Here is a 20,422-nt window from a genome sequence, read left to right on the forward strand (position 1 = left end):
AACCACAATAAGCTCCTCATTAAATAGTCTATTAGACAGCAAACACTGAGGAATCACACTGCCACTAACAAGAACTGAGCGGTGTCTAGTTTTTTCAGCGGACGTGCTCACTGCCTTGGAACAGTCTCCTCACTGTGCATGGATGTGTGTGTGTGTGTGTGTGTGTGTGTGTGTGTGTGTGTGTGTGTGTGTGTAAAGCTGCCTCCTCTCGTGTTGATGACGACTGACGGTCTGACGGTGAACAAACGGGGATCGTTAGAAAGAAAGAGAAACGGAACACGGCGATACTTTTTTCTCTCTAACTAAAAAAAAGAAGAGGAAGGAGAGCAGTCACCGGTTCTCCCCCTCCTCCTCTTCTTCCTCCTCCTCCTCCTCCTCCTCCCCCCGGGTCCGAGCTCTTCCACCGGGTCGGTCCGAGAACGATGAGCCAGCCTCGGCCGGACGAGTTCAAGCCTCCCCCGGAGTGCCCGGTCTTCGAGCCCAGCTGGGAAGAATTCAGAGATCCGTATGCCTTCATCAACAAGATCCGTCCCATCGCCGAGAAAACGGGCATTTGCAAAGTGCGGCCGCCTCCGGTGAGTGCGACACAAAGACGACGAACGGATGCTGAGCAGCCGTTGAGACGGCAGTTAGGTTTAAAGGGACTCTCCAACATGGCGGACGCTCATTCTTTGTGCTGCCACCAGCGAGAGCTAGCTGTCGGTTGGCGGCGGCGTTAACGCTGTTTAACCCGAGTTATATGTTTTATTTTAACTTGTTTTTTTATTTTATTTTTTTATTTTCATTTAGTCTTTTCCGAGAGGTCGAGTTTTTGGGGGTTAAGTTAAGTTAGCAGCGCTGTGAGTGTGTCGGTGTGTTTAGAGCTGCTTTATTATAGTCGTGGTCAACCGTTTGTCAACACACACACACACACACACACACACACACACACACACACACACACACACAGAAAATAAATAATAAAAAATAAAAAATAAAAAAAGCCTCTCAGCGGTTCGGTCATTGAGCTCAGCATGCTAGGCTAACGGTAGCTCCACAACCTGTCAGTGTTTAAGCGGCTTTGAGTCAGGCAGCTATGCGGAAGCTGCTCGACTGCGTATAACGTGGTGATATAATCTATTATCTATAATCTATAATAAAAAAAAAGAGGAATGTGGTTGTTGTTGTTTTTTGTCTTTAAATGTCTCCTGCAGTGGATGTTAGTTATGGATTATTTTTCATGAAGAAGAGCATCATGATGCTGTTGGGTCACTCCACGGTTGGCTGGCCGGTTCTTCTGATGAATGTGTGATTAAATGTGGTTTTTATTTTATTTAATGGTTCATTTAATGGTCACCTCTCATGGTGGAGGGTCAGTGGAAAATCTGCCCCAATGGAGGGAGGAGGAGGGGGGGCAACAAGAAGTACCCTAATGTGTTTATTTAATTACAAATGTTTAATCACAAGTTGTTTTTGTTTTTTTTTGAAGTTGTGGTCCAACACACTATTACACAATATAAGAGTTGTGGTGGCACTTTTATTATTATTTTTGAAGTTTTGTTGAAGATGAGCCACTGTTCATGTGTGAGCCTGTGTTGTAGGGTGTTGTCCTCCATGTTGGCTTTGTGGTAAGCTGGGCTGGTGAGTCTTCCATCTGGCCATTTTGTGTGCCAGTGGGGGTTGTTGGCTACTGACTTGAAGCAAGAACTTGGGTCTCCGCTTGTTATGATGTGGGGTGGTGGTGGTGGTGGGGGGTTATTGTTATTGCATATGCAAGGCCGTGTGTGATATTGACACAGATATTGATTTGGTGTTCTGAGTTATGAACTGAAAAGGATCACTGTGTTCTTTCAGTATCAGCAGGCCTTTTGCTTTTTCTGTCAACTTTGAAGCCATCACTTTATCATTTGTGTAGTTTCACGCCTCTTTTATGTGCCTGATTTACAGATTAGTTAATTCACTATGGGTAAAGAATTAAGGATGGATAATTACTCAAATTTGAGTCCAATCATTGTAAAAACAGTTGTCACAAAAGGACCACGGTGCGAGGTTTTACTTCTCAATGCAACAATAAGATCATGGAAATTGCCAGCTACGTATAAAATCCAGGATACATTGTTATGATGACCTTCATGAAGCCGTCTTGTGTGTTTTTCTTACCGTGTAGGGTTGGCAGCCGCCGTTTGCTTGTGATGTTGACAAACTCCACTTTGTTCCTCGGATCCAGAGGCTCAATGAGCTGGAGGTGAGTTTTGTTAGTCAGATTGAAACCAGTGAGTATTTGACTATCTGTATGTGTGCCAGTAGTCAAAAAACTGTGCATTTAATTACGATGTCTGTCCCTTCTTTATATAATTACCAGGCCGATAATAACAAGGAACATTAATGTTATTAATGCCTCGTGATGATGTTATGTAACAACGGATAAATTACAAACTTAGACGACGTTACATAATTGTTACTTAATCCAAACATTTAAGTTATGAAACTGAAAGTGTATTTATTTGTTTGTGTATTTGAAACAACAGGACGCGCTGCTCTGTGTTCTTGGATACACACCAGCCTGCTCAGATGATTTCTGTATTATTTTCCCCAGTGATGGTTTTCTTGTCTTGGATTCCTCATGTCCTTTTTGATTTCCTCGTATTTAATTTATTTGTTGCTGACTGTGTTTATGTCTGATGTTGTTTCCCAGGCACAGACCAGAGTCAAGCTCAACTTCTTGGACCAGATTGCCAAATTTTGGGATTTGCAGGGATGTGCCCTGAAGATTCCCCATGTGGAGCGGAAGATATTGGATTTATACAAACTCAATAAGGTTGATAATTGACATCATGGCACATTATTGTGTGTGTGTGTGTGTGTGTGTGTATATATATATATATATATATATATATATATATATATATATATATATATATATATATATATATATATATATTTATTTATTTATTTATTTTAAACAACTCACACCATTAACTTCCCTCCCTGTTGTTCCAGCTGGTAGCAGATGAGGGTGGATTTGACATTGTCTGTCGGGACCGGCGATGGACCAAGATTGCACTACAAATGGGCTTCGCCCCGGGCAAAGCTGTCGGCTCACACCTGCGAGGACATTATGAGAAAATTCTTTATCCCTACAATCTGTTTCAGAGTGGCGCAAACCTGCTGGTGAGTTGGACACATACATCATTATGACAGCGTATCTTGTTCCTGGCGAAGCACACAAAGAGAAGCTGTCATACATACAACAGCGTGTGGCCTTGAATGTAAACAAATTCCTAATAATGTTTATCCATTCTGCTCATTACCATCAATTATTAATTGTTAGTCAGAGTTATAATTGTTAATTATTTTGCTAAAATGTTTTAGTTTCACTTTGAATGAGAAGCAACGAGTCCTATTAAAGATTTGATCAGAATATGAATTTACATTAATACCATAAAAATAAATGCAAACAAATACATTATTAGGATATGCATGTTTTGTTTTGGGCTACAGCTTCAATCTATGTTTTTATGTTGTATTTTATTTAATGTCTGACTAAAAATAATAAGAGTGAATTTATCATCTGGTGTCTAGTTATGTTGTTTAATAGCTTTTGCACATTAATATTCAGTAACATGTTGCAAGAGAGCTTATCCAAGGTCATTGGATTGGTACCGTGTGACCTATTGGACAGGTCACTCTAAATTGTTTAATTACCCAAGCTCTTTCTTGCCTCAGGCACCAGAGGCAGCTTCCAAACTGATGCGTTTGGAGGCTGATCCTGAACTTGAAAAGGTATGTTTGTGTCACGGTTTGAAGCCACGAAATTAACACAATGCATGTTTATCTGTGGCTGGACAGTATTCTGTATTTTCAGCTTATTGTTTTAATATTTGCAGACACTGTATTGTGAATTTAACTCACCAGTTTTACAGCAAAATGAATTGATCCTCTCCTCGACAAGTCAACCTACACACACTTCTTTGGCAGGCAGCAGGCAGACATTAGGTGCTAATTATGTATCAATTTAAATATTGTTGTAGATTTTCTTTTATCTTCTGTATTTTTTTTAAGTGCCACTATAATTAAAAAACTGCCAACTCACAGGCAATTCCTGGAAGTCTGATATTCATCACCTGTACACCTGTTGTCGTCTGATTTGGCCTGTTCCTTCTCAGTTTCTGTCCCCCCGCTTTGGGGTGACAAACTGAAACTAACCACATCCTTTTTATGGCCTCTTTCACCCTGTGGCTGTTTAAAATTGATGAACTGAAATGTAAATATCAAATACTGTCTTTGGCAGAGTGTCCCAGTCTTTCAACGACATTTGGTAGCTTATAATACTTCCTCGTTATTGTCGCATTTTGTTCCATATTTCTTTGTTACCTCAGGTAAAACGGAAGTAATAACCATTTGAGGGGATTCAAATGTAGGCTGTGGGACACTCAAACTTCCTCTTAGACCATTGATATCTTACTGCTCGCTGCATTTGAGCATACAGGTTTATCCAGTCATGCAGTTTTAATAGATAGTGACCTGTGGTTTTAACTGTCATACTATTTCCTTCAGTGTGTTCAGAAGCCAGTCCAGCCATTGGAGCTTCCAGGAAGCATTGAGAGCCATGACACCAAGGAGCACAAGCTGCAGGAACAGGCTCAGAAGCAGCTGGCCCAGATGCCGGACATGTGCCCCACTGCTCGCAGAGCCAAACGCATGAAGTGTGAGGTGGGTGTTGGAAGAGTGCCACACACACCTGGGAGAAAAAAAACTGAAACAAGCAGTACTTCATTCTTTGCTGTTCTCCCCATGTTGCAACACCCTTCTGTAGGCTTTCTGTGTGAAGACTGAACCAGGTGAGCCGGGTGAGAGCAAGCCAAACCTGAGGCGGAGGATGGGTTCTTTTGTCGCCAAGCAAGAACCAGGTCCGTCTTCATATATTAATTACATTTACAGTATTTACAGTAACTTTTTTTACTTGAACTCGACCTATTTAGCTTTTCTAAGCATATTTCATAAATTGTATATAAAGTAGTTATAAGCAAGATATGTGTTCATTAATGTATTTTTAACTATAACTTCTCCTGTGGACACATGTTGACTTGTAGAAAAAGAAAGTAAAAATAATATATTCATAGAAGAGGTTATAAATGTTGATACTGTACATTAATAAACACAAAAAATGTCCTCATAGCCACATACAACTAAATATAGAGCCTTTATAAACTATTTATTTCATGTTTTTGTATACTGCTCATGAATGCTTAAGTCCTCTGCTTGGTGCTGCTGTGCCTTGGGTGGTAGAGCTGGTCTAGTAATTGGAGGGTTTCTTAGGTCAGTCCCTCCTAGTCTGGTCAAATGCCCTTGGGCAAGATACTAAACCCCAAATTGCTCCCGATGGCTTTGTGTGTGTGTGTGTGTGTGTGTATGTGTGTGTGTGTGTGTGAGTGTGAGTGTGTGTGTGTGTGTGTGTGTGTGTGTGTGTGTGTGAGTGAGCTTAGTATCAAGTGCTGTTTCGCTCCTGATGAGCAGGTTGGCACCTTGCATGGCAGCCTGTGTGATTGAATGGGTGAATGTAAGTGTTGTAAAGCCAGTGAGTGCTTTATGAATACAAGTCCATTTACCATCCATTTACGGTTGGTTAATGGTGTTAGTATCATTTCCTGTTGTCTTACAGAAAAAGAGATTCCCATTCCAGTGAAACAGGAACCAGTTGAAAGTAAGGAGCCGATAATTGAAGCTGACAAATCCAAGTCACGGTACAAGAAATTCATCCCTCCCGTTCCTCCGAGTCCAGTAAGTGCAAATGTGTTTGGACGAGATGTACCTGCATGAGTTCTCAAATCTCTTGATCAAAAATTAAAAAAAGCTGTTAGTCAGTTTAATGCATGATCAGAAGTCCTACTCCGCTTTAATTACTTAACATTAAACTTGTGCTATAAAATATCTTTTGTCTGTCCATTGTTTTAAAGTTTGTTTATAGGCACTACATTAATGCTGTGCATTGCTAATGTAGTTTGTAGTCTTCCTTGGGTCTACAAGTACACTTGCATAACGCATAACAAGATTAACTTTACATTAATGAGTGTATGTAATTGCATGAATGATGAATATTTACAGAAGGAATGTAAAGAGTTAACTAACTCCAACAAAATTGGACATTTAAACCCCTTTTTATCACATTCGTCTTGCATGAATTAGATTGCTATCCCATCTCAATAAAGCAAAGTGTGAATGCCTCCAAGAAGCATTCAAGACGGAGATTTTTTGAGATGCGTTGTAGCCAGATGTTGTAGCCAGATGTTAAAGAGTTATAAATGCATCTGTCTCTCCTCCTTACGTGTATCTATGTCAGTAAGCAATCTGTAGAAAATTGTCATTCACAGATTCTTAATACATCCATCGTCTGTCTCCTCTGTTTTTGTGATGAAGGCAGATAAAGTTACACAAACGTGACACTGAAATTAGCTGTTTGTTCTCTGTCTCATTAAAGCAACAAGGAAAAACGGCTCCAGGGATTTCAACAGATACGATCAAATACAAGGTGATCTGGCCAACAGAGATGCATATATGTGTTTAAAAAGTTCAAATGGGGGGAAAAAAAAATGAAATTGTCTTTTTAATCTCATCAGGGTTTTATTTGGATAAGAGACACTTGAAATTACGGTTTAAATGGAGCCTTTCATTAGACAACGTCTCTGAATATGTCTCACTTGCACTTTGACACTCTTTTGTATTGGTAATATATTTGGTGAGAGTTGATAACAGCTTGTAGTTTGAAAAAGCCCCGTATTAGCAGAGTGTTATACAGTTAGCTTGTGTTACTTTACAATTCCTGTCTTGAAGCTACATTTGTCAGTAGTCATGGCTCTGAATTCATTACAAACTGCTCCTTGTGTTCCCCAGGTGGATCTGGTTGTGTGTCTGGTGTGTGGCAGTGGGGGAGAAGAAGACCGTCTGTTGCTGTGTGACGGCTGTGACGACAGCTACCACACCTTCTGCCTGATCCCTCCTCTGCACGATGTCCCCAAAGGAGACTGGAGGTGCCCCAAGTGTCTGGCTCAGGTGAGGATGAACTGCAAAGTCTGATTAAAGCGATGCAAATTGACTCCTGTGTAAGCTATTAAAACAAGAACAACAAGTCTGTCCACTGCTCAATGCTTTTTTTAATTCTTATCCGCAGGAATGCAACAAACCTCACGAGGCATTCGGCTTTGAACAAGCGTACAGAGACTATTCCCTGCGTGCATTTGGTCAAATGGCTGATGCATTCAAATCTGATTACTTCAACATGCCAGTTCACGTAAGTAGAGCTTTGTCAAAATAATTCTGTCTCTCTCTCTCTCTCTCTCTCTCGCTCTCTCTTGCTGTATTTTAAATGTGAGTGTCTTTTTCCATGTATTCATTACAGATGGTACCCACAGAGCTGGTGGAGAAAGAGTTCTGGCGTTTGGTGGGAGCCATCGAGGAGGACGTCACCGTAGAATATGGAGCGGATATTGCCTCAAAGGAGTTTGGGAGCGGATTCCCTATTCCGAATGGGAAATTTAAGGTTTCCCCAGCTGATGAGGTATGCCCACGAAACGAGCCACACAAGATCCAAAATGTGTCTGCTGGTCTTGTTTGTCATGTCAGGTGACTGTAACACACCTATAACCTAACAATGGGGTTGTTACGAGGGTAGATTGTGCTGCAGAAAACTGTGTAATCCTTTTTAATGTGGATTTTCAGTCCACATCACTTCACGTCACTACTGAAAGATACAGCAACCAGCAAGGGAAGAGTACAAGATTTTAGCAAAAACCTCAATGAACTTAAAATAGATAATTATTTTAAATTGGTTAATCCGTCCATCTGCTTGTCCAGGTCCAGGTTGCATTCATTTAATTACATCATTAGGAATTCTTGGTTATAAACTACTGGGAAGTATTAAAAATGTGATGTAATAGTACAGAATTCTAGGCTGTATCGTTCCTATTGGTTTTCTATAATTTCATATTATGATTATGAAACGGTTATTAAATTGTATTCTATCTGATATTAAAAGGGTCTTTAAAAAGGGTCTTGGTGAATACAGTCTGACTATATCAGACAGTGTGATATCAGATAGGATTAAGTGGTATAAACAGTATATTGCACAGTAACTCCTGTGTTATTAAACTCTATATGTCGTCTGTCTTTCAGAAATACCTCAAGTGTGGCTGGAACCTGAACAACCTGGCGATGATGAACCCGTCTGTACTGACTCATGTGACAGCTGACATCTGTGGGATGACGCTGCCGTGGCTTTATGTTGGCATGTGCTTCTCCTCCTTCTGCTGGCACATCGAGGATCATTGGAGCTACTCCATCAACTACCTGCACTGGTACTTAAGAACAAAAGTCTGCTGTTGCTAAAGCTCTTGCTACCTTTAAGGGCTTTCCTTAATTAGAGTATTTATGGTGGCATGTGATGGTTAACATTAAGTCTAGACTTTATTAATGTTTTATTTCTATCTAAAATCTTACGATTATCTTATTCACTACAAGGGGGGAACCCAAAACCTGGTACGGAGCTCCTGGATTTGCTGCAGAACAGCTGGAGGAGGTGATGAGGAAACTGGCCCCGGAGCTGTTTGAGTCTCAGCCTGACCTGCTGCACCAGTTGGTCACCATCATGAACCCCAACACCCTGATGGCCCACGGAGTCCCAGTGTGTATTTATGCCTCTTCTTTCACATGCTCTGATGCTTTCTGTCTATAATCTACAGCAAAGCACAGCTGACATTTACATGAACGAGCAGCTGGTCTTTTTAACAGGAACATAAATCATCTTCTTTTGTCTCTGCCGTCCTTCAGATTTACAGGACAAACCAGTGCGCTGGCGAGTTTGTCATCACGTTTCCCAGAGCCTACCACAGCGGCTTCAATCAGGGCTTCAACTTCGCTGAGGCGGTCAACTTCTGCACTGTGGACTGGGTATGTGTCACTTTATTTGTGTAACCACACAAATAATAATTGCATAAAATGACAGGCCTTGTACAAATCATTTTCAATTATTCTTTCATTTTTAATTGATTTTACAAGGGTATTACACAAAGAAACTCACATTTGAGAAGCTGGAGCCAGTGAATTTTTGCTCCAAAAAGTATTAAACACAACAATAACTGTCTTTTCAACCCATTTCTTTCCTTTCTATTACTCCAGATGCCTCTCGGCAGGCAGTGCATTGACCACTATCGTATGCTGCACCGGTATAATGTGTTCTCCCACGATGAGATGGTGTGCAACATGGCCTCGAAAGCAGACACACTCGATGTGGTCCTGGCATCAGCTGTCCACAAGGACATGGTCACCATGATTCGAGAAGAGCAGAAATTGAGAGATAAAGTGAAGAAAATGGTAGGATAGTCCTCATTATCATGTCAATACACTAATTCACTGTATATTGTGAAGATTTTCTTTAGTGCGGATACTGTTATCTTGCACCTGGACTAAATACACACAGGATGTGCACCTTTCTACAAAATTACATTTATTCTCAGTGTGTAAAAACATATAATAATGTGTCACTTTTATTGTGTATACATTGTGTTTAATTGTTGTAAAGAAACAGTGTTAAGTGTTCATGCCACAAACTTGAATTGGCTTTTAACACCTTTGTTGTTGTCCCACACCTTAAGGGGGTGTTTCACTGCAAAGAGGCAAAATATGATCACCTCCAGGATGACGAGCGACAGTGTGCCAAGTGCAGGACCACCTGCTACCTGTCTGCTGTCACCTGTTCCTGTAACTCAGGAGCCCTGGTCTGTCTGTACCACATCAACGACCTCTGCTCCTGCTCCGTCACCAACTACACACTGAAGTGAGTCCCTCTGGAACTGATTCAGGGACTGTAAACATGCTTTGTGCACAGAGATCAGAGTACACAGTATCTGTGAGATGTATTCATGTAATGAATATTATACTGTATGTCTGTAAAGATACATTTTATCACTGAATATTCTGAGGCAGATCTGTGTGTCCTCTTATTACTGCATACCTCCCATTAATTCAGTGTTCTGCTTGCTCCTGCAGTTACAGATACACACTGGACGACCTCTATCCCATGATGAGTGCTGTAAAGCAGCGAGCTGAACTGTATGATGATTGGGCCTCCCTCGTGACTGAGACTCTAGAGGCTAAACTGGAAAAGAAGAAAGGTAAACAGCAAGAGCAAATAAGAAGACAAAGCATTAAAGGATCATACCAGTGTTAACATAAAACTAAACGCTATCTTCTTACACACCCCGTCATTTTCCAACCGCATGCAGCCATAGTTTAGCTTTATATCTGGTTTAAGTTGTTCTTATTAGACATTATGTTACTCTCCAAAACAAAACAAAATTGCTTTGAGGAATGAACTACTTTGTCAGCTGTATTGTGTACTAACAAGAGAACGCTGAAACTGGGTCAGCTTTTCACTCATGTAGGTTCATCCCCTGCATCGCTGCCTTGCTCAGACTCCTCCAACAGCGCCTCCAAAATGTCCCAGTCACAGCAGCAAAACCACATTTTGTGGATTGTTGATTGCTGTCTGTTAGAGGCTTGTGTTCTGGTTGATCCCGTGATATGAAGACAGTTTCATCTCTTTTCCTGTCTCACTTTGTTCAGCACCATTTCCTCCACTGTATACTCAAACTCATACGATACACTTCTGTAGAAAGTGTAATCATCTCATCAGAGTTCCTCATCCTGATATTCGCTGTCTGACCTTTTTTGTGAAAGCATTTAAAAATATACAGTGCCGCTTTACTGCTATAGTCCTTTTCATAAGTGAATGTTTGAAAACAACGCAGTCACTGAGGGCAAAAATGATGAAAAACAAGTAGACACAATGTTAGGTTAATTAAAACGTGAATGTTTCATTATGTGTCTCATTAACTGGGTGTTCTCTCCTCAGGCCTCCCAGTGTTTCGCTCTCTTCTTGCTGAATCTGAGTCTAGGCGGTTCCCTGACAATGACCTGCTGCGTCGGCTACGTCTGGTCACACAAGATGCGGAGAAGTGCGCCTCGGTGGCACAGCAGCTATTAAATGGCAAAAGGCAGACTAGGTAGGATTAATAAACTCTACTACATCAGGTTTATAGATTATCTGTCTTCACATTCCATCACGTTTCCTCAGGAAAAAGTAGGATACAGTATTGGTTCCTTAATGGGTTTCGTTCTTTAATTTGTTGGACGATCTCTCCTAGGTATCGGTGTGGTAATGGGAAATCATGCAGCCAGCTGACTGTGGAGGAGCTGAGCTCATTTGTGAGGCAGCTTTATAACCTCTCCTGCAGTCTCCCTCAGGCCCCCATGTTGAAGGTAGGATGTGGAAGAGAAATGCATCCTCTGATTTTACCACAGGAAAAATTCAAGCTGCACATACTGTGCGTTTTTATTAATACTGTGTTAATTCACTCTACATGTTTTATTCTGCCTTTCTGCATGGACAGAACCTGCAACTTTTATGTTCACATTGTACCTCCAGTTGGTTTGATCCAGTCACTGTTCAAATACTTTGAAAGGTTTATTCAGTCAAGGTGGCTGAGTCCTTAAAAATAAAAATAAAACTAAATCAAGGCTATGAAGCCCCAGATGGCTTGACCACACAGACAATATGGTGTCTGTTGAGGTGCAAAGTTCACTGTTATATCACAGTAGCCTCAAGACTAAATTTAGCTGCAATATGTAAAATAATCCAGTAATATTTAAACCAAGCTCACCACAGTTCATAACAGACCTTTTGACAGCAGTCGTTAAGGAAATCAGACTGTGGAACTGCTCATACGACAAAAATGTCCTCACATGCCAGAAATCCAACCGGTCATCCAAGAACCAGATAATTGATTATTCAGGTAATTTATCAGGCGACAGCTGATCTGGCAGAAATTTGGACCAGGAGGAACAAAAAATAAACAAGGACAGAATTAGACATTTATAACACAGTATAATTTGGAAGCTATTCACTTTATTTAGCCGAGCAGGGCTGCTGAAGCCTCATGTTACCTTTAGATAATGAAAAAATTTAATCTGTCCAGTCTCCGCCTGGCTTTAGACGACTACATTTGCTGTGGGATTTAATGAATGTGACTCTGATTATCATTAATTTTGACTCCTTGTATGTTTTGTCTTTTTTTAGGAGCTCTTGAATCGCATCGAAGACTTCCAGCAGCACAGCGAGAAGGTCCTGGCAGATGAAGTTCCCAGCGTTGCTGAGATCCAGAGCCTATTAGACGTCAGCTTTGACTTTGACGTGGAGCTGCCTGAGCTGCCACGCCTGAGAGTGAGGCTGGAACAGGCACGCTGGCTGGAGGGGGTACAGCAGGCCAGCACTCAGCCTGCCTCCCTCACTCTGGAGACCATGAGGAGGCTCATCGACCAGGGAGTCGGCCTGGCACCTCATCCGTCCGTGGAGAAAGCCATGGCACGCCTGCAGGAGCTGCTCACTGTGTCCGAGCACTGGGAGGACAAGGCGAGCAGTCTCCTTAAAGCCAGGTGAGGGCAGCGCTACCTGATCCATGATGAGCATCAGCACAGAGTGGAAAAACCATCCAAAACATCAACAAGAGGATGCTGTGATAGGTTGTCATGCTCTGTCCACAGTGGCTTTAATCCAAAAACAAGTTATTTCTGTATTATGTATCATAGCTGTAACCTTCTGTCCAGGTATTTGCACTGATTGTAAGTGAATAATGTAATCTATTACGTCAGTGCTCCTGATTTTGCTTCATTTTAATTACAGCTAGTGCAAAATGCTGCCCGCTAGAATATTCAACAAGATCAACAAAAAGTGAGCATCATATTTAGTTCTGCCCTCATTCCATTGGTACTCAGTGCTGTTCAGTATTAACTGTCACAAGTGCTTTTCAAAAGCTTTAATGGCATGGCTGTCAGGAATGTGCATCTTTTCTCTCCATTACCAGAAGAAAAAAAATAAAAACTAATTTCAAGTCAGGGCTTAAATTTCTACATTTTTCAAAATGATTATGTTCCTTAGTTTACTGCAGCTTGGAATTTTGGGTTTCACAGTACTACAAATATTGTTTTGTAAATGATTGAAGATGTTTCACAGAAGTTCTTTTCTATGTTTCCATGTTTTGTTATTTTTTTTAAGTAACTGTAGGCTTTGAATTACGCTATAAAAACTACGTGTGCAGGGTATTTTTGGAATATTTTTGAAAGTGTTTGATGGAAAATCAATTTCAGAAAAGCTTCCTGTGAAGATGTTGGAAGAAAATGCCTTGACATTTCTTGTTCTATTGAGTTACTGTGTGTATGTTTATTACCTACAGTACATCATTTGTGTTTTACTGCCCACCACAGACCCCCACACTCCATAGAGACTCTTAGTGCTGCTGCTGAGAAGGCATCTGGCATCCCTGCTTACCTCCCAAGCTGTCTTCTCCTGAAGGACACCATCAGAAAAGCCCGCGAGTGGCTTCAAGAAGCAGAGGAGCTTCAGGTTAGAAAACACTTAACATTTCAGGAGTTTTTCTCAGTTTGGGTTGATTTGAGTTGGATTATAACACAGAAATAATCTGCTTTTCTCAGGCCAGTGACGGCGAACCGATGATGGACAGCCTCTCGGACATGGTGCTGCGAGGACAAGCCATCCAAGTCCACCTGGAGCCTTTGGACAGGCTGGAGTCTTTAATGGTAGAAGTGCAAGAATGGAAGGAATCTGCAGCTACAACTTTCCTTCAGAAAGACTCAACTCTCACTTTACTGGAGGTAAAAGCACACACATTACTTAAAATGAATGATGAGTTTGTAAGGTCATCAGGGTTCAGCTCACTTTCTCCATATGGCCACTGGATCTGATTGCATTACAGCTATTTTTGGGTTTCAACATCCAGTAGAAATGCTTGAGGCAGAGCATCTGTCCTCATACATTACATTTTTCTTGTTCTTCAAGAGTATTGAATACAGATTTGCGGCTCATTTTAGATGTGGGTACTGATGCTTCATGACTGTCCTTTACACATACTATATGTAATTTCTGCCACTAGAGGGTCTCTCACATCAATATAATAACGATTATATATATTATTATATATTATATTATAATAAAGATTAAGTTTGATGACGTTGTGAAGTAGTGAGGGATCATGGGTGTTGTTGTCTTTTGCCACCATTGCAGTCAGCTTCTCCCGGTTAGGATTCCTTCAGTGTTCAGGAGGTTTCTAGGTCTCCTCCTCTCCAAAACAAACAGGCCCGGTGTTTAAAGCTGTTTCACCTTTAAAAATGAGTGTTTATCTTCCAAACTCTGGTTAGCTCAGGTTGTTTCTCTGATGACTTAATATTCCGACGTCCAATGACTAAGATCCTTCATCCGGTTAACAACGACCAAGATCTAAAGAGTGTGTCCTAAAAATGTTCCTTAAAACTGGATAAAATGTAAATTTATGATTTCTGGAAGATAATGCATGTGTAAAGGGGGATATGACGACATAGACAGCGCTGTTACCTGAATAAAATGAACTTGAACATTGTTGGAAACATTTGGGATAATATATGGACACTACTCCTAAATGTTACGTATTATATCTTTAAGAAGACTCTCCGTGATTGCTCAAATGTCTGCAAAACACAATCTTTATTAATGTTAATTTGGTTAATTGTTTAACATGAAGTATTTATAAGCCACAATTTAATTACTTTTTCTACTCGTTCCTTTTTGAAAATATTAAATGATAGCCAGAAAATCAGTTTTAAGATTTAAGGTTTCAAGACTTTTTTTTTTCTTCTTTCTCTCTTGCTCACAATTACAAATTCAAGAATAACTTTGTTGTATATATCTGAAGACAAAGTCAGTAACGACATTAGTTTTAAGTCAATTTCCAGTAAATACAGACATTTATATACATTTACAAGTGAGTTTCTTGCTGCAGATGTGAGCTGCTCTGGAAAAAAATCTGGAAAAAGAGCATGTAAACCAGCCTGACAGCTAATTTCTTTATCGCAGGTCCTGTGTCCAAGATGTGAAGTTGGAAATGTGGGTTCTCCAAAGAGGAAGCCCAAGAAAGGGAAAGAATCGCCTAAAAATAACAAAAAGAAAACACCAAGGCTCAACACTCTCAGTGACGTGGAAAAAGCGCTTTCAGAGACCAAGGATTCTACCTCTGCAGTAAGTGTCGTCATTGCCTACAAAGATAAATATGCAGCGCACTGTGGTAGTCGGTGAGATTAATGAACCCTCACCAATCGGAAGATGTTCTGACATGTTCTGTGTTTTTATTCACCAGATGGCAACTCTGGAGGAGCTCCGGGTGAGGGAGATGGAGGCTTTCTCTAATCTCAGGGCAGCAAATGAGTCAAAGCTCCTTCCCACAGCAGACTGCATGGATCTGAGGGTGTGTGTTTGTCAGAAGGCGCCCATGGGTGCGATGCTACAGTGTGAACTCTGCAGGGATGCCTTCCACAGTGTGTGTGTCAGAGACCCGTCAGACTCCTGCGAAACACAGCTGTGGCTCTGCCCGCAGTGCCAGCGTTCAGAAAAGCCCCCCTTGAACAAAGTCCTGTCTCTGCTCGCATCTCTGCGGCACATAGGAGTGCGCCTGCCGGAGGGCGATGCACTGCACTATCTGGTTGAGAGGACAGTTAACTGGCAGAACCGAGCGCAGCAGATTTCACAGTCTTGTAACCTACCAGAACTGGAAGAGAGACCAGGAACTCCTCCCACCTTAACGAGCTGGGTATCCGGCAGCCACGATGCTCACAACAACACTCAGGTCACTCTTCATCTCCTTGTGCCACTTTTTTTGTAGCGGTTAAAAAAAAGTATTATTTTTTTGTTAAGTTTGGGATTTAATGTTTTTGATACAGGCTCCTTGTTTGACTCCAGAGTGGAATAGGACAAGCCATGCTCAGACTGTCTTCTACACCGAGCAGAGATGCATCCCACTGCAGGGTCAGTGTCGTCTTACTCCAGACTGCAGAAGAAACTGTTTCTATACATTGTTTGTTGTGGTTAATTGTTCATTACAGAGTGTTGTTGTTTATGTTCTGGTTGTTTCTCTGTGTGACAGGCTTGAGTCGGGATCTAGAGGAGCTGATGGTGGAGGGGCTCCTGCTGCAGGTGTCTCTGCCAGAGGTCCAGAGCCTCTTCCACATTTTATTGGACAGAGCCAGCAGCCAGCACACAAACAGATGCATGTCGCCAACACAGGATGAGTCCACAGACTGTGACCAACACATGCAGTTTAACTCTCAGGGAAACAATCTGCCTCTGAATCAGGTACGGAAGGAACTGATCAAATCCCTCCTCAGAACTCAAAATCAGTTTTAATTTGTGGCGATTTTATTTTCAGGATGGCGCCAACGGTGTGAGGGAAACGATGACTGGCTCAGAAAAGAAATCAAAGCGGCACCTGGAGAGGGAAGGCTCAGACGCAGAGCGCAGGGTGAAGGACAAAAAGCACTCTCACAAAAGACAGAAGATGAATAAAAAGAACCTGCAGCGCAGGCCGACCTCAACCTCGACCTCGTCCTCGCCGCGGTCTGATTTCTCTCAGTCCGATGACTCTGATGAGGAAATGGCTGTGTGTCCGGCAGAGAGGTGTCAGCTGCCAGAAGGAGATGAGGTGAGGAAAAATGTCTGAAATACACTTCCTCCTCTCTGCAGAGGTCAGTTTACCGTGTCAGTGCAGGAAGCCGTTATGTAAATATAGAACGTACACAATAATAAGTATCGTGTAACAAAATGAGAGAAAGACTTTTGCAACTGGACTCCATCAAGGTGAAGCGTCTTCATTAAAGGTAAGGCACAAACATAAAAGATGGGCAGGTCAAGGAACACCTCAGTTCAGTTTCTCTGAACATCCTGTAAACGATTCTGGTTCTGGAGGAAGTTTACACAACAGAAGATCTGAAGGACAGAATGTGAAGATTATAATGACGTTTTCACAGCAGCATACAAGGACTTCACTGTTCACTCTCGCTGCTCTCATAATGTAGTTTTCAGCCGCAGCAGGCAGCTGTCTTTAGCAAAAAAGCTCTAAAACCCCTCTCTACCAGCTCAGCAACAAAGTCAGTGACTAGCTGTTGAACATTGTATTTAACAGCTAAACAGCCAGATATTTCAAAAGTGACCAAAAACAAAGCTAAACAATCAGTACTGGACTTTAAATAAATGACTATGTTGCTGCTAAACTGCTGGATGTATAAATAAGCAACATACAATATATGATTTCTGCTGCTAGAGCGTCTTTAAAGTTAAAAGAAATAACAAAAAAAATTCCATCATGCAGTATAGTGAGGGATCATGGGAGTTAGCTTCTGCTGGTTAGGATTCCTTCAGGGTTCATCGTTTAGGAGGTTTTTACCAGGAGCTGAATTATCCTCAGAGGGCTCCTGCTCTCCAAAACAAACAGATCTGGTAATTAAAACCCATAAAAACACTGAATAAAGCAGGTTCACTTTAAACATCTGTTTTTCCAACGCTGTTCAGCAGATAAAGGACATCCCAGAGGGGCTGCTGCTGCTAACGTTAGCTCAGCTGGTTTCACTGATAACTTAAAGAGAGTAAAGATCCAAACGTCTGACGACTAAAATCCTTCATCCAGTTAAAATCTAGAGTTAAAAACGACCAAGATCTAAAAATGTGCCAACGCTGACACATCCACTAAAGGGGATACGAGGTGAGCGGTGAAATGTGGCGTTACCTGAATAAAGTTAGAGATTTCTCAGAGTTTGAACATTGTTGGAAACATTTGAGATAATATAAAGTACACAACTCAACAATAAACTCCAAATACATAACATAGGTCTGGTGCTGATTGACATTTTAATACAGAAATGTTACATATTAAGTTCTTCATATGAACTGGTGGCCAAAAATAAAGTTATGTTGATGTATTCCCTCTTGATGACCAACAACCTGTCTGTCTGTCTGTCTGTCTGTCTGTAGGTGGATTGGGTCCAGTGTGACGGCAGCTGTAACCAGTGGTTCCACCAGGTCTGCGTCGGTGTTACGGCCGAGATGGCGGAGAAGGAGGACTACATTTGTGTCAGTTGTACACTGAACGATGGACACATGAGGAAATGAAGAGAGGGATTTTTCTGAAGGATGGTCGTCTGTCCGTTTAATGGAGCCACCAGTCTGGATGTGTCACTGATCCTGTCCCTCCCCCCTTCCTCTCCCCTCCCTCACCCCCGTCCCGTCTGTCCGACCCTTTTGTAACAACGGTGCTATCTCCTCTTTGACTTGTTGTCCAGAACTATAATGTTTAGTTATTTTTTTGTATTTTTACATATATATATATTATATATATTTCTTTCTTATGAATTGTTTGTGGTTGTCTAAATGAAAAAAACAAACAAACAAACAAAAAAAAAAACACAGGATGTGAAGTGTGCTGCATGGGATTCCATTACATCGACGCAAAGGAGTCTTACAACATGGTGCACCCGGTGAAAAGAGGGTTAATCGAGGGTTAATATTATGTTCTCTGGAACCTCCTTGCATGTTAAACCAGAGCTAAGGGGACAGACGTTTTCATCCACTATCCCCTGAAAAAAATGACTTTGTTTCTTTGAAAATCCAGTGTTTAGTACATGCATCTTAATATAATTATTCCCTTCTTTTTTTTTTTTTTTTTTTGTAGAATAGGTTTATTTATCTGAGCAATAATTTTTGTCTGAATTGACTTAAATGGCTTGATCTCAGCTGAGTTGTGTTGGTGCTTTTAGCGATGGTGTGATGTACAGAAAGCTACACAGATGGATGGATTACAGCTTGTAACCTGGCAGAAGATACTGTGGGGGGAGGGTGGGGAGAGGGTGGGGGAGGGAGGGGAGGGGGGAGGATTTTTTGGGGGGGCGGTAGCTGAAGATGTTACAAGTTTATATTGTGGAATAAAGCCCTTTTGTTCTATGGAGAAGCTTCGTCCTTTCACTTGAATATGGAGGAAAGAAACCACTAGATGTCCTCGTAAACTATGATATAAAAGCTCATTCATTCCTCTTTGTATCTGTAGAGTAGAGTCACCCCAGTTAGGTTGTATTAGTTGGTAATGGTAACTTAGAGTTGTCCATAAAGGGAGATTATCTCACTTTGATTTCTTCCTGTGGGTGTCAGATTGACGGTAGCCAGAGATTAATGTAAATTTACAAAAGCAGTTTGAGTCTTCAGGTTCAATGTGATGGATAATCTTCCATATGAGAAAATTTCAGAGTACTTGACAAGACTTAAGATCAAGAAGCCTTTATTTGTCCCCGAGGGGCAATTGGTTCTGTTGCAGTAGCAATAAAACAGAAAAGCAACACTTTATATGGATAAAAAGAGTGACCCATACACAAGTACACACATTAAATACGTGGAACTGTAAAACAGGTGTGGTTGCAGATGTGCTGATGTTTCCTATACGGCATGAAAGAGAATTTCTATGTTAGTTTTGGTGGTTTTCTGAGTGCAGGTAGAGTCCGACAGGACAGATTCTGCCTTCAGCAGCTTTGTTCTGATGTCTCCTGTGTCCCCCAAGGATTTTGCTGCCTGCTTAATTATTCATGACTTAAAAAGCTTCTTTTGCTGACTGTGGGGTCACAAACTGCACAAACTTTTCTATTTTCCACTCTTAACTTCAAATTAAAATCTATATTTTTGAACAGCTAAAGCTCAGCAGGTTTTTATGGTGTGTTATTTTGGGCTTCAGGCAGTCTGAATGCTCCACGCTGACCAGTAAACCAGAGTCCTGACGAAGAGGAAGCCAATGATCCGTTGGTGTGTGACCATGAAGCATCAAAGGCAGGTGTGATAACTCTTTAACAGTGACGACGATACACTCACTGACGACTCCAGTAACATATTTTATAGATAATGATAATTTGAGGGAACTTTATTTGAACTTTTATGTTTTTTAACCATCATACATGCTTAACTGGCTTCTGTTTTGACATATTCAGCTTTTCTAATGCAGAATGAGGCTGTTGTGCAAAGAGTTGACGGCTATTTAAATTGTAGCTTGTGTCTTCAAAGTTTAAATCTTAAATAATAATCTACATTTTAAAATTTAATTCTTGTTCTCCCACTCTTAAAATCAAGAAGTGCAAAGTCTCCAAGTTGGGAGCCACTGGTCTATAAGTAATGCTTTATCAGGCGTGTTTTGGAGTTGAACATAATCCTCATGATCTTATTATTTGAGTTGAGATCAAACGTACAGGTCTCTGACTCTCTTCAGTTTTCTTTTTTTACCCGACGAGCATTCAGATCTCATAACACCAACGCAAACACTGAACAACGGAGGCAGCAGCTGAGAAAGACTCTGAGTAAAGAAAGGGAAATGTCAGAGAGAATAAAATCAGTCAAATAAAAGCCTCCGACAGATCCAAACAGCCACCAAATAGACAGAAACAATGTCAGTAAAGCTGGCATGTAATGTGATCAATTCAGAGCACAGCGGTGATTATTAAGGGAGTTTTTTACTCATTATAATTCCAATAAAATAATCCATAA

General features: G+C 41.1%; 1 protein-coding gene and 1 long non-coding RNA gene across 4 annotated transcripts in view; one reads left to right on the forward strand and one right to left on the reverse strand.

The window, feature by feature from the left end:
• Nucleotides 1-20,422, reverse strand: part of LOC127377357 (uncharacterized) — a 180,823-nt gene that overhangs the window by 131,289 nt on the left and 29,112 nt on the right. The gene's annotated exons all lie outside the window — the stretch shown is intronic.
• Nucleotides 163-18,636, forward strand: kdm5bb (lysine (K)-specific demethylase 5Bb). Of its 3 annotated transcripts, XM_051425119.1 has the most exons (29): nucleotides 163-575; nucleotides 2,147-2,224; nucleotides 2,675-2,797; nucleotides 2,980-3,150; nucleotides 3,706-3,762; nucleotides 4,537-4,692; nucleotides 4,796-4,889; nucleotides 5,642-5,760; nucleotides 6,458-6,508; nucleotides 6,871-7,029; nucleotides 7,148-7,267; nucleotides 7,376-7,534; nucleotides 8,149-8,330; nucleotides 8,494-8,656; nucleotides 8,803-8,922; nucleotides 9,151-9,345; nucleotides 9,627-9,808; nucleotides 10,021-10,145; nucleotides 10,886-11,036; nucleotides 11,178-11,292; nucleotides 12,110-12,465; nucleotides 13,294-13,432; nucleotides 13,522-13,701; nucleotides 14,936-15,097; nucleotides 15,216-15,701; nucleotides 15,796-15,880; nucleotides 15,999-16,207; nucleotides 16,281-16,553; nucleotides 17,879-18,636. In XM_051425119.1, the coding sequence occupies exons 1-29, from the start codon at nucleotides 423-425 to the stop codon at nucleotides 18,014-18,016; spliced, it is 4,701 nt and encodes a 1,566-aa protein (XP_051281079.1). In that variant the 5' UTR covers nucleotides 163-422; the 3' UTR covers nucleotides 18,017-18,636. The 3 variants fall into 3 exon arrangements, with proteins under 3 accessions (XP_051281079.1, XP_051281080.1, XP_051281081.1); XM_051425120.1 differs by lacking the exon at nucleotides 6,458-6,508; XM_051425121.1 differs by lacking the exon at nucleotides 3,706-3,762.

The sequence above is a fragment of the Dicentrarchus labrax genome, unplaced genomic scaffold (genome assembly GCF_905237075.1).
Source record: "Dicentrarchus labrax unplaced genomic scaffold, dlabrax2021, whole genome shotgun sequence".
Taxonomy (NCBI): domain Eukaryota; kingdom Metazoa; phylum Chordata; class Actinopteri; family Moronidae; genus Dicentrarchus; species Dicentrarchus labrax.

What these genes read in the sequence shown, in the direction of transcription:
- kdm5bb (XM_051425119.1), top strand. Translation starts at nt 423, where the DNA reads ATGAGCCAGCCTCGGCCGGACGAGTTCAAGCCTCCCCCGGAGTGCCCG. An exon ending in GAGATAAAGTGAAGAAAATG is followed by an intron (nt 9,346 to 9,626) that starts GTAGGATAGTCC and finishes CCACACCTTAAG; the next exon opens with GGGGTGTTTCACTGCAAAGA. An exon ending in GAGATGCATCCCACTGCAGG is followed by an intron (nt 15,881 to 15,998) that starts GTCAGTGTCGTC and finishes TCTGTGTGACAG; the next exon opens with GCTTGAGTCGGGATCTAGAG.